General features: G+C 39.2%; 1 protein-coding gene across 5 annotated transcripts in view; it reads left to right on the top strand.

The window, feature by feature from the left end:
- The window catches only part of slc12a7b (solute carrier family 12 member 7b), a 92,845-nt gene extending 90,413 nt beyond the window's left edge, over positions 1-2,432 (top strand). For all 5 annotated transcript variants that reach the window (XM_080418185.1, XM_080418184.1, XM_080418182.1 and 2 more), the window contains one exon: positions 1,901-2,432. In XM_080418185.1, the coding sequence (XP_080274311.1) occupies positions 1,901-1,992 (92 nt within the window). In that variant the 3' untranslated portion in view covers positions 1,993-2,432. The remainder of the gene's footprint in view (positions 1-1,900) is intronic.
- Positions 2,433-13,928: the final 11,496 nt, after the last annotated feature.

Genomic DNA, 13,928 nt, shown 5'->3' with positions numbered 1-13,928 from the left:
TTACTGCATTTTTAAGGAGGCCAATACATGACTTAACCCATTCAATCTGGGAACGTATCTGTCATTTTAGATTTTTAGCTATAGCCTATAACCATTATTTAATACTTTGGCTATTCAAAAATGGCAGATATACAAGCTCATAGAGTGCCGTGCTATGAGCTTGTAGATCTGCAATATTTTTTTTGCAAATCTTTGAATATATATATTTTTTACCCAAAACTTTGCTTTTGGGGGTCCCTGGAACAAAACGTTTTCATGTCACGGACCCCCAAAATTATATGTATTTGGCCGTGGACCCCCATCTCAAAATATTTTGTTCCAGGGACCCCCAGGGAAAAGTGTCAATGTAGATTGTAAATTAATCATTTGTATAGCATTTATAGTCATTAGTCACCCATTCTCACACACACATTCATACACCGACGGTGGAGGAAACCATGCTAGGCACCAACCTGCTCATCGTGAGCAATTGGGTGTTCAGTGTCTTGCTCAAGGACACTTCGACACGAACTCTGGGGGAGCCCGGGATCGAACTGGGAACCTTACGTTTCCCAAGCGGCCGTTCTACCTCATGCCCCCCCCCCGCCCACTTGCCTTATACAATGCCCATGTAGCTACATATACAATCCAAGGTTGTACCGATGCTCAACATCATTTATTGTCTCCGCCAGGCCGAAAGGCATGGCGAGAGAGTATGTTTTACCCCCTGTCCGTCCGTCTGTGTGTGTGGGTGTGTGTGTGTGTGTGTGTGTCATTCTGTCATTTTGTGGACAGCTAATCTCTGGCACCGTTGGCTTGATTGCAGCGAAACTGTGCACACACACTCCCTGGATGCCAGAGCAGAACCTCTGCTCCTTTTTTTTCACATGGGCCTTTTATAGCGCCACCAGGAGGCCGATTTGTGCAAAACACATTTTTTAACAGTACTCCTACAGATTTTGGCCAAAAATCCCCCAAATCGGTACACAGTATCTCTACAGTCATTAAAAGAAACGGCTGATTTCAGATTTTTCATATTCCATCCTGATTGGCAAAAATTGTCTCTCAAAGTTTGCAGAAGTACTCCGTTTCGAACAAAATGCCTCAAATCATGAACACAGCATGCAATTTCAGTGAAATTTTGCACACATATTCCCATTAGGCCGGGGAAGAAATGCCATTTGAAAATGTTTAAATCAGCCTCATGGTGGCGCTGTAACAGGCCGATTCGTGTTTTTACCTATAACTGCACCGATCAGTGTAAAACTTTGTATGCACACTCTCTAGAGGCCAAGGAAAAACCTTTGCCCTGCATTTTTCACATTTGCATTTTATAGCGCCACCAGGAGGCAGACTTATGTAAAACATATTTTTTGATATTAAGTCTTCAGATTTGATCAAAATTTCACGCAAATCGGAGATATAGTCATGTGATCAAGACGGATCTGTTTGATTTTTCATATTCCATCCTGATTGGCTAACATTGACATGTAATGTTTGCAGGAGTGGCCCGTTTTGAACAAAATGCAGCAAATCATGAACGCAGCGTCCGATTGCGTTGAAACTTTGAATGCACATTTGCACTACGTTGAGGAACAAATGCCACCCTTTTAACATTGGCCTGTTATAGCGCCACCAGCAGGTCAAATTTAGCAAAACAATTTTTTAGAACAAAATGCCTCAAATCATGCATGCAGTGTCCGATTGCCGTGCACGGCCTAGGAATAAATGGCACCCTTTTCACATTGGCCTATTATAGCGCCACCAGGAGGCCATAATAACCTACCTGACCTGGCGGAGACTTGTGCTCCGAGGAGCACTTTTTCTAGTTTCCTCTGGATCTTTTTGCTCTTTGTTGGCGTTGTCTATTCTGGTACAGTCTCTGTGTGTTTGTCCTTTCCTTGACTTCCTCTCCTCTCAGACATGGAGTTCCTGGAGGTTCTTCTCGAGGGCCTCAACCGGGTCCTCTTGGTCCGCGGTGGTGGTCGTGAGGTCATCACCATCTACTCTTAGGAAAAGGAAAAACAAACACACGCACTGGTGCCCCACACCCTGCACACACGGGCCATCGCCATGGATCCCAGTTACCGGGCATTTTCGGGGGAAGAAGCCCAATTGTTGATTTTTTTTGGCGGAGCGTTTTGTTGGAAGACTTGTGATTGGACAGGAGGTATTCATGACCTCGGAAGGGAGGAAAACGGCCGTGCGTTTTAAACCAACTTTGCGAGCAAGAGAGAGCACGCTATGTGTCCACGCCAGGCTTCCGTACCCCTGCCAACTGGAAGAGAGAGCATAGAGACACTTTATACTTTTCATTTACTGTTCAAAATGTTGTATTATATATTTTCGTATTCTTTTCCCTCTTGTGTTGGTCTTGTCAATGTATTGGTTCTTGTGCAACATTTAAGCAAAGAAGTTGAAAGTGTGCTGTTGATATAAACTTTGTAGTCTTTCCTGTTCGTTTACCTGTCTGTTTTGGGATGCAAAGTAGTATGTCAGACCTGAGAAAAACACAAACAAATCATTTTCATTTTTTTCATTTTTTTTTACAATGGAGGGTAAAGCTTGCTGATAACCTTTATATAAAATGTCAAGAGTTTTGAAGAAGAATTTGCCATATACGTTTGAAACAATTTACAAGCACATAATATCAGCGCTTCTCTGTGAACTACCTAATGTGTACGTATACAGTCTGATTTAGGAGTTCTTGACGCAACCACGTTCATTTGGTTGTAGATCCATCCACATTGTTGAAGGTTTCGGTGGTGAATGCAGGAACTTGGTGTTATTACAGTATGTCGCTAATGTTGTCGCTTCTTGGTCGTTGTGGAGTGGCTCTCTCCATTTTTGTACACATCTACTTTTGTTGAGCTAGTTACATTGAGGGGCCCATTGGTGAGGGATTGTCCAACGTGGATTTTGAATGTGCAATAGATGCTGTCCCTTTCACATACAGGAAGACGGAGAGGGTATGTATGGAGCAGCTTGGAGCCCGGCCGATATACAGTATCGGTCTGGCCGATATACGGGCTGCTATTTGACTCTTCTTTTTTTTTTACGACATAGTTGTTGCATTTATGCATCCGAGGTCCCCCAATTTTAACCACTTTTAACCTGGCATCCATATTTTGGGCAGGTAAAAATTTTCAAAATTTTCAAAACATTTCAAAAGTAACAGATCTACAAGCTCACAATGCCCTCGCAACGTGCTGTGAGCTTGTATATCTGCATTTTTTTATAGGGCCTAAGTGGTTAAATAAAGTTCGGTTTGTGTTTAATCAAAAAGTCATTTGTGTTTTTATTTATTTTTTGCTCATAAGTTGTTTATGAGCAAAAGTTTTATCAGTTTTGCAAATTGATGGAAGAAGCCTTTCGTTGGTTGGATTGTTCATACTGGATCATTGTTTGTCATTAGGAGAAACTGGATACAACCCTTTGTGGACTGTACAGTATGTTACACCAAATGCAGCAATATATTTATGGCTTCTGACATGGCAATAATAAGAATTTGCATTGGCTAGAATGGTTTTGGGACTTTTTATTAATGGGCAGTTTGACAGAAAAATTTAGACAAAAGATTGTCTCATTGTTACATCCTTACTGAATCCATACATCACCATCTCTGTTGACGTTCATATCATTTTAGTAGATAACCCTAACTCTCACAAGTCTATTGACACTCATAGATTGCATTAGTCTATTCCAATGAATGACACTTTCTACAAGTACAACCAGAGCAACAGCATTTTAGATTCCTCAACATAGGATTCTTGATGCATGTCGTCTTAGTTATTAGCGCTATTGTGTTTTGCACCATCTACCTTTTCAGCACTCGGTTAACAAAACGAGAACTCAACACTTTGTTCTATGTAAAACAAATTAAACTACATACACACCTACTCCTAGTCCAGACCAAAGATTTGTGACGAGACTAAACCATTTTCATTGCACACGAGAACGTGATGAATAAACGATCCGAAAATGTGTTTATCGCCCCATGATAATCTCCTCGTTTAAATGTACTCATGACACAAACAACCCTTAGGGAGAAAATATATTTGCTGCTGAATATGCTTGCTGTGTGTAAGGTCTGAATGAACCTTTTAGGGTAGCATTCATGCATGAGTGGTGGGCTCAGGTCACCATGCTGCTGACAGAGGGCTGTTTAACAGAGAGGGTCATAGGAAAGAAAATTAAGACAGTAATTGGTTCTATTTATGTTTTCTTTCACTCTCACACTTGCCCACACACATCTCTAATTGAGTATATGAATTGTTATGAACATGGGAGAACGTGCCAAAAAAAAAAACTGGATGTGTAGTTGGTGTGATAATTGTCAGCCCAGAGTGTGTGCGCCAGCACAATGTGGCTCACATTGCCATAGCTCCTGTCACAATAGGTTCTGTGTACAATTAGTGCCGGGTTTACAGAATGTGGCATACACGTCTCCTGTTCCGGTACACTTTCTTAGTTTGGTTTGCTCGTCAGCATATTTGAACCAGAAACCCATGAAGGTGTAATGTGTTTCTTGTTCAAATCTGCTGCTCAGCCAACCAAATTAAGCTGTGAGGAAACTGAACCGGAACAGGAAATGGGATTGCCACCTTCTGGAAACCCTGGACTACAGTTATCAGAGCCTATTCTCAAAATTCAAAACGGTTAAATAATAGAGATCAAATTTATAATGCGAATCCCCCACTGTAACAAAATGTTCTGAGATTTTATTTATTCACGTTTCTTTCTGAAGGTTGCATATTAAATAGCTAATGAAGGAAAACAGACCATACAATTAGCATTAGTGTACTAGCAAACATGTATTTTAGTATGTATCTAAATTACATGCATATGTCAGCAAGTAACCAACATACAGTACATATGTATAGTATAACATCTACCAAACAAATAGGCAAAAAGTGATACCATGAAGAAGGATTGGGGGGGGGGTTGATGGCTAATTGATGGTCTGAATATATCGATTTGGACCTACAAGATTGAAGGTCTTACATTTTCTTGGGAAAAGGTCTTGGGAGCCAAGAGGGTGAAGAGTCTAAACTCTAGGACATTTACTGTAGTAACATTGGCCCGGGTGTTTCAAGGAAGGGAGGGACAGACAAGGGTCCTGTGTTACCATCTTCCTTGTGTACTTCCACAGTTTCTGTTCACCTTTTTTCCTAGCTGTGCAGTATTTTGTAAAAAAAAAAAAAAAAAAAAAAGAAGACAAAACAACCATTTGTATTTTTCTACAATCTGTGGGAAAAGAGTTCTGTTGTAGAATCTGATGACATCCCTGTTTTCTTTCTGTGTTTTTAGTCACCGTCTACAGTCTACTGTATGGTCGATATGTTTCAAGCATTAACATTGTCATTGATGATCTTCTTTTACTCTGTAAGTGTTACTTTTTAGTAGCCTATACTGGGAGTGATTTGAATGAAGGGCAGGATGGAATAATACAGAGTGTTAAATTATAGTCGACATATTTTCAAATCTGTTTTGTTTATTTTGTTTTTCTAGGCAATCCAAACCACAGCATGTTTAAGACTGAAAGCCACTGACAATACAAAACAAATGGAAACAGAGTATTGGGTTATCTGACTTTAGTTTGGTTTATTTATCTCTGAAAATGTTCTGGTTTTGTTTTGTAAATTAGCCACCAAAGATGAAATCTTGAGTCTATGTAACAAGAAACTAGTTTTAAGAAATTCACAGTTTTAAAACTTAAAGTTAAGTAAACATTTCTTGAAAATGTTAGCTTGGTTACTGAGCAGAGAAGTCACAGTCACACATTAAAATACATAAACCGCATAAGACCTTCACTAAATGGCAATTGAAATATTTCTATATACAGTACTGTAGGATGTCGGCGATGTGTGTTTCAGTTCAAAATGATGGGAGAATGTTAACTACCTCAAGGTGTCACTGAAGGCAATATTCTTTTCTCTGTGTGTTCAGAACCAATGTTTTATATGGAACAACCAATGGAAAAAGCCTCGTCTCTGTGAGAGAAACAGCAGAACTAGGATGGTGTCACATGTATCGGAGGGTAGCCCTGTAAGTTGTATTTGTGCCTCTGAGTAATTAATAAAAGTGCAGAAATGAACCACAATCCCTTTGCCTCCTGATTAGGCCGGTCACAACTATTACATTATTGCCACGATAGCAATTATTTGGGATAATCACAATTATTCTTGCATAATCGTCATAAACGTTTCCATGTTGAAAAATGTTCATACATTTTCAAAAGACATTGGTGAGCTTGTAGATCGGTTATGTCCACTATTTAAAAACCATTTGTTAAGTATAGTTATTAAATATGTCAGTAATTTCTTTGTATATATCTTCTTTGTTATTTGTCATAATGCCCTGTGCAGTTTTCGTTTACAAAGAACACAACTAAATGTGTCTGACAAAGTAAATGTCATGATCTCCTGATTCAGTTTACAGAGCAGTTTACAGCCTCTGCCTGTACAGACATAACATATAAATAGATAAATATGAGATCAGATAAAATGAGATTAAACTCAGATGAGATCAGATGAGAAATGGAAATGGTTAAACTGCTGAAACATTCTGTTGTGACAACTATGTTTGTATCTGTGCTTCATGTCCCCCGGCTCCTCTCATTGTCAAGGACAATAACCGTAATAACTAACCAAAGGACCTCAGGTTTAATCTCTGACACCTTGTCCAACTTCCATGTGACCTTGAGTAAGACACTGAAGCCGTCACATTATTATTAATACTTTATTAACAGTTTGTAAAGAAAGTACAGAGGTACAGTTCCGTACAAAAGGATGCTAAAAGGATAAACCCAAGAAAGCACTGTGGCTTGTTTCCATTGGGGTCCTATTTAGATGCCAATCTTAGCCAATCAGGATGGAACATGAAAAATCGGACAGATCCATGTTGATCACATGACTATAGAGCGTCGCAGTTCCCGCCCACTTCCTGTTTTTTTTGGTGCCGGAAGAAAAAACTCAATGCATTTTTCCATTGACATTTCCAAAAATATTTATATCTATTAATTTAAGCCTCGAATCAAGCCATCACGAGATGACATGAATCATGACCATAAAACGTTTTTTTCTGTGATTTTTTTTAATTTTATATTTAATTATATGATATACTATATTTAATAAATACCCTTTGTTTTGCCGTTTTCAACAAACAAAAAAATCACAGAATCAAACGTTTATGGTCATGATTCATGTCATGTCATGATGGCTTGATTCGAGGCTTAAATTAATAGATATAAATATTTTTGGAAATGTCAATGGAAAAATGCATTGAGTTTTTTCTTCCGGCACCAAAAAAAACAGGAAGTGGGCGGGAACTGCGACGCTCTATAGATATAATGTGTACCGATTTGCGTGATGTTTGTAAAAAAGCTGTAGGAGTAGGCCTAATATCAAAACATTTGTTTTGCAAAACTTGGCCTCCTGGTGGCGCAATAACAGGTTGATGTGAAAAATTTGGGCCAGAGCAGAACCTTAGCTGTCCTCAGACGAACACACACACACACACACACACACACACACACACACACACACACACACACACACACACACACACACACTCATACTATGGGGCTTGATTCATGCCTTTAATCCCAGCTCCGTGTAACACACCCGCGTGATTTTCTACGTGCGTGTGACACAGCGCATAGACGTGTCATGTACTTTCCCATTCATTTCTGACGGAACGCGATTAGGCGTGCACGCGACACGTGCACGCCTGACGTGCACGCGTACTCGTGTAGTTGTACACGACTACGCGTAGTTGTGTACCAACATGGAGAACGCACGCATTAACACACGCATAAAGATAACATTTATTTTTTGGTCACACGATTATATGAGGCGAGCAATGAGGTGCGCACTGCGCTGTACGCGTGACTGGGAATGCACGACTCACTGGATCGCGTGCGTGTGCGCGTGACAGCAATGCGCCTGCTTTAAATTATATTTAAATAACAATTTTCTACTTGAAAAAGACGGGATACAAAGTTAGTAGCCTACCCTAGATACAGTTTATATGTTCTTCTTCTACATAGCTATTTAAAATTATGAATTATTTTAGAAGGAACTATTTTAATGAAATATTCTCCTTGTAAGGGACATTTAGCAGTGGTGGAAAGTAACTAAGTACATTTACTTAAGTAGCCTACTGTACTTAAGTACAATTTTGACGTATTAGTACTTTACTTCTAGTATTTACTTCCAGAGTATTTCCAATTTCCAAAACATTTACTTCTACTCATCTTGGATCCAAATATTGCACTTTTAGTCCACTACATTTATTTGAAAACTTTTGTTACTTAGTTACTTTGTAGATTTTGATTATTATTACAAAACTGTATTAACCACTTCAGCAGCCATATGCACATTTCGACCCTTTGAAAATAGGAGATCTTCAAGCTCACAATGCATGCATGTGAGCTTGAAGATCTGCTATTGTAATATCAAAATATTAATTAGAGGGAACCAAATAATATTTAAAAAAACTGGCTGGCTCCAGTGTACATACAGTAGCCTAATAAATAAATGTGCATGTGTTGAGAGGTGCGCTGATTGTTGCTGAAGCTCTTAACATGAGCAAACTAGACTGGACCACACTGGACACAGCACTGCTCAAGCAGCACTTGGTTCACATGACGCTCGGTATGACAGTCATGTTTCAGGGCTAAAGCAGCACGTGAATAAATGATAGGGACACATTTATTTTGTGGAGAGACAATGTTCAAAGGAATTTTATATTTAATTATATGATATACTATCATATAATGATAGTGATTATGTGATTATGTATTCTGTGGTAGTTTTGACAAATGTTGTCTGTCTTAAATCAATAGCCTTATGGATGTCTTTGTATGAAAAGTCTGCATGTTAGAAGAAAAGGGCCGTTTATGCCATTGGTTCTCAAATGTTTTCATGTCAAGGACCCCCCAGATTTAGATGTATTTGCCTGCTGAACCCCATCTCAAAATGAATCGTGCCAGAGTCCCCGACAAGATTCTTGATAGTTGTTAAAACGTTTAAAGAAATAATTTGTCAAAATAGTTTGAAAGATTTCTTGGAAAATGGAAGATCTACTATATGACCCGTTGGGATCTTGTAGATTGGCCATTTTCAAATGGCCAATTCATCATGGGGTTGAAGTGGTAAAAATGGTATTGATGCTATATTAAATAATTATCCTGGGGAGCCCCTGGAACCCCCTCATGGAGCCAACTTTGAGAACCGCTGCTTAGGCTCGCTGTGTTTTCTGCTGTAACTAAACAGTAATTGAAAACTGATGTAATGGCTACAACATTTTCTATCTTTAAACTATCAGACTGCTGAATAAGAACTAAGCCTGCTGCCACTGCACACAGCACTGAACAGCGTTTTAAATGGATTCTTATGCACTTTGATTACATTGGATGCTTGCCATTAATTATGCTGATTAGTAGTTACATATTATGCACTTTATGTCCCTTATTATGATCGAATTCTCTATCTTTTTAACTGCATTGATGAGCCTGCATTGATGAGCCTGCAAAATTAATAATTTCACCCACCTTACAAAAGTTATTGATTGATAATGATCACAGTCTGTCTCTTAAATCTCATAGGTGGAGAATTGTTATTCATGGAGGCATTGATGGCTACAGTCGGAAGATTATGTTTCTGAAAGCGAGCACAAACAACAAGGCGTCTACAGTTTTCAGTAGTTTTCTGGCAGCTGTACATGAATATGGCCTTCCAGCCAGAACACGGACGGACAAAGGTGAATAGAGTAAACAATGGAAACAATCCCATCTGGGGTTTTTGTCTGATTATGATAGCATAACCTTGACTGTACTATCTGTACTGTTAAGACACCTGCTAATTAAGTATTCAATCTTATCAAAAGGTGGCGAAAACATGGACGTAGCACGATACATGTTGGAACACCCAGATAGAGGACCAGGTAGGCCTATTATGCATGTCGTTGATGTCGGGCAGAAACCTTGTATCTCCATATTTCTACTTTTTATTAAGTTTTGTTGTAAATTAATACTATGCTTCATCTTACAAGAGTGTGACACAAAAGTATTGATATTGTATTGAACAGGAGAAGGCGGCAGATTCATTAAGACCTCCTCTATGCACTGTACAGTTCACAAGCATTGCCTTTTTTCTTTAGATTATTGATAATTAATCGGATTGAATTGCACACACAATGCGAGACAAGAATGATCCAGGTGTGACATATATATTTTTTTTATGTTTAGTGGATGACCTCTTTCTTTTCTTTCTCACTTTCTTTCTACACAGAACGAAGGAGCCACATAACAGGAAAGAGCGCCCTCAATCAGAGAATTGAGCGTCTGTGGCGAGATTTGTGGTGCATAGTCAGTGGCAATTACTACACAGCCTTCCGCCACCTGGAGGACATTGGTGCATTGGATGCTGACAATGATGTTCATCTCATCTGCCTACACCACGTCATGCTTCCCAGGATCAACTTGCACCTTGACCTGTTCAGACTCACATGGGACAACCATCCTCTGTCATCCGAGGGAAACAAGTCTCCCGAACAACTATGGATATCTGGTCTTCTGCTCAATCAAGGATCCCGGCGAGATGAGGTAATTGATCATCTCTAAAAAAAAAAAAGTCAATGTTTTTGGAAGATTCACATGAATCAATGGAATTGCAAAGTATTACCAAAATACTAATAACACAGCCATATTACTTACTGTGCAAGAGAAGGTTATTTTGAGTAATCGATTTGTCTTTGGTACTACCAATTAAGTCATACCCTTCAATGTATTTTAAATATTAACACCATGACAATGGATATGGGATGCATATTTGTGTGTGTGGTGAGAAGACAAGACGGAACAAAATCTAAAATCTGATTTCATAACAGGTAGATGGTGACACCTTCGGCATAGATTGGGAAGGACCAGTTGGTACAACGGATACAGTTGATTCTGTCACTGTCCCTGAGGCTGAATTAACACTGAAGGCTGCGATCGAGGCGAGACTGCAGGAGACGGTTAACCCTACTCAGTCAAGCACATGCTTTGGCTGCGACCTGTACATTAAAGCTACACAGGAAGTGCAGTCAGTTATTGGACCTTTGCATTAGGCTGACCTGAGGCTGATTCTACAAATGCCTTCTAATTGAGTATAATAAAAAATATATCAGGAACATTGTGTTCTGTGTGTGATAAAATAATTAATTTTTTTTTGTGTGTATATACCCATATATAAATGGTGGATAGGAGTTAAAGTGCTGTAAAAGAGAATTTACAGGTGGCTGCAATTTGAAACTGACCCTCAACTGAGCATCACACATATTCCAACCCAGATTCGGACTCATGAGCCTTGGTACACAGTACTAGCTATCAATCCACTGCGCCAAGACAGGCTGGCTTTTAAGAGGGAGCAAGACCTTGCTGATTGTCCAAAGTGACTCCAAAACAAATTGCCCATTTCTATAGGTGGATAGCCTACATTATATTTTGCCTATTTGTGATGCTAAGGGGTGTAATATTCACATTGTAGATGTGATTGTTAACGCAACTCTGTTATGTAACATATGATTTGACGCAAACTCATTGAGCAATAACATAATATTCATGCTTATCAGCGTTGGGCAAGTTACTTTATTTTAGTACTATATTACTTATTAAATTATTATGGTAATACATTTCGTTACATATTACTGTCTGAGCAACAGAAATATATTATTATAACATTACTTTTTAGTTACTTTAATACAAGCACTATAGCCATCATGGTTGTCTGTTAACCGTCATGGATGAATTTCAACCTGGTGTTTGCACTTGCTCACTTTTTGCTTCATACATCTACATAAACGTTCAGATTTCAAATATAAAGTGCTTACCCAATGGCCACGGATGTTACAATTATGTTCGGATCCTCAAAAGTACCCGTATCTTCCGTATTGTTCTATAAAAAGCGTATTAATCCGATTGGTGGCCATTTTCTCATAGAGTTATAATGTGTCAGAGTGCAATATACCTCCCAACAGATAGGGTCATGTAACATCCGTGGCCATGAGGTCGGCATTTATATTTGAAATATAACGTTTATGTAGATGTACGTCCTTGTAGTAATGCGTTATATTACCGTTACTGCCCCCCACCCCCTCTTCTTCTCCCCCCCCCCTCTTCTTTCTATGGAAACTAACGTTGCGATGGGAACGATGTACAAAAACGAATTTCACCCACTTTTTTACCTTGTAAACCTGTGATGTGACAATAAAACTGATTCTGATTCGATAATATATTACGTATAAACCTTACGGTACTAACGCCAATACCCAACACTGATGCTTATAGCCTATACCAGGGGTCTTCAACAGGGGGTCCGGGACCCCTAGGGGGCCCTCAGGGTTACTACAGGGGGTCCGCCAAATCTTTGTGTGATAGGATTTTTTATTTGACCTTAAACTTGAACCCTAGCATCCTTTTTCTGAGGAGAACTTTAGCCAGAAATAGCAGATCTACAATGAGCTTGTAGATCTGCTATTTTTGGCAAAGAGGTATAGGTGTAGAGGGAAAAAAAGAGCAGACCAAGTAAACAAAAAAAGGTTAATCTGAAACACAATTTTATACAATATAGTGGGGGTCCCTGCTTCATCTCTGTCTCAGCTAGGGGGTCCTTGGCCCGAAGTAAAAAAAAAAAGTAGGCCTACTCTAATAAAGTATTAGCAAATACCTATAAATTGTACTTAAGTACAGTACTTGAGTAAATGTACTTAGTTACTTACCTCCAATATATTCACGAGTTTGCAAATGAGCCATGCGGTCTAGAATGTTAACATATAAGTAAAATTATCAATGCTGAAATGTTTAATGTATGTTCTGTAATAATAATCAAAATCTACAAAGTAACTCCAGTTTTCAAAAAATTGTTGTGGAGTAAAAGTATAATATTTGCCTCTGCGATGTAAGTGGAGTATAGGTAAAATATAGGGGGTATATATATATATATATATATATATATATATATATATATATATATATATATATATATATATATATATATATATATATATATATATATAATAACATTTTCATTTTGGCTCACTGCAATGGCACCATCTACTGGAGCAAAAGGGCATTGACAAACAACTGTCAGACGCACGCGCACGCGGACCAGTGTGTCGCGCGAAATATATCACGCGTGAATGCTCAGCTACACACACACGCACGCACACTCGCTCGTGTAATAAAACGGTAGGCGTTCATGCATGCGTACTTGAGGAAATCTCATCTATTAAAGGCATGAATCATCCCTCATAACACACACACACACACACACACACACACACACACACACACACACACACACACACACACACACACACACTAGTTTTGTGGCTCAACAAATAATTGTCAATAGCACCATTGATAAATCTGGTAGGTGGCATAATCTGAAGTCTACATCAGGGATCCTGAATTGTAACACGAGCTGCAGTTCTTGCTTCATCCACATGATGTCAGCGGAAGACCTGATGTTTTCTTCCATCCAGAGTAGCAACAAATTGGTGGACTCTCTCTCTCTCTCTCTCTCTCTCTCTCTCTCTCTCTCTCTCTCTCTCTCTCTGTGTCTCTCTCTCTCTCTCTCTCTCTCTCTCTCTCTCTCTCTCTCTCTCTGTCTCTCTCTCTCTCTCTCTCTCTCTGCTGATTGTCTTAGTGTTTCTCAGCCTTCCATTATTGTCTCCCTGTCCGTCTGTGTCCGTCAGTGAGCAGCTAATCTCCTGCACCATTGGTATGATGGCAGCGACTATGCATACGCACTCCCTGGATGCCAGAGCAACCTCTATATTATTTTTCACATGGGCCTGTTATGGCGCCACCAATAAAATCATGTTTTTAGTGATTACACTAGAGGGCGCTCTTCGCCAACCTATGAATGATGCCGTGACTTCCAGAGAAAGGATGATCGCGG

This window comes from Gymnoscopelus braueri, assembly GCF_963280865.1.
Source record: "Gymnoscopelus braueri genome assembly, chromosome: 21".
NCBI lineage: Eukaryota > Metazoa > Chordata > Actinopteri > Myctophiformes > Myctophidae > Gymnoscopelus > Gymnoscopelus braueri.
This window is presented reverse-complemented; position numbering and strand designations above follow the sequence as displayed.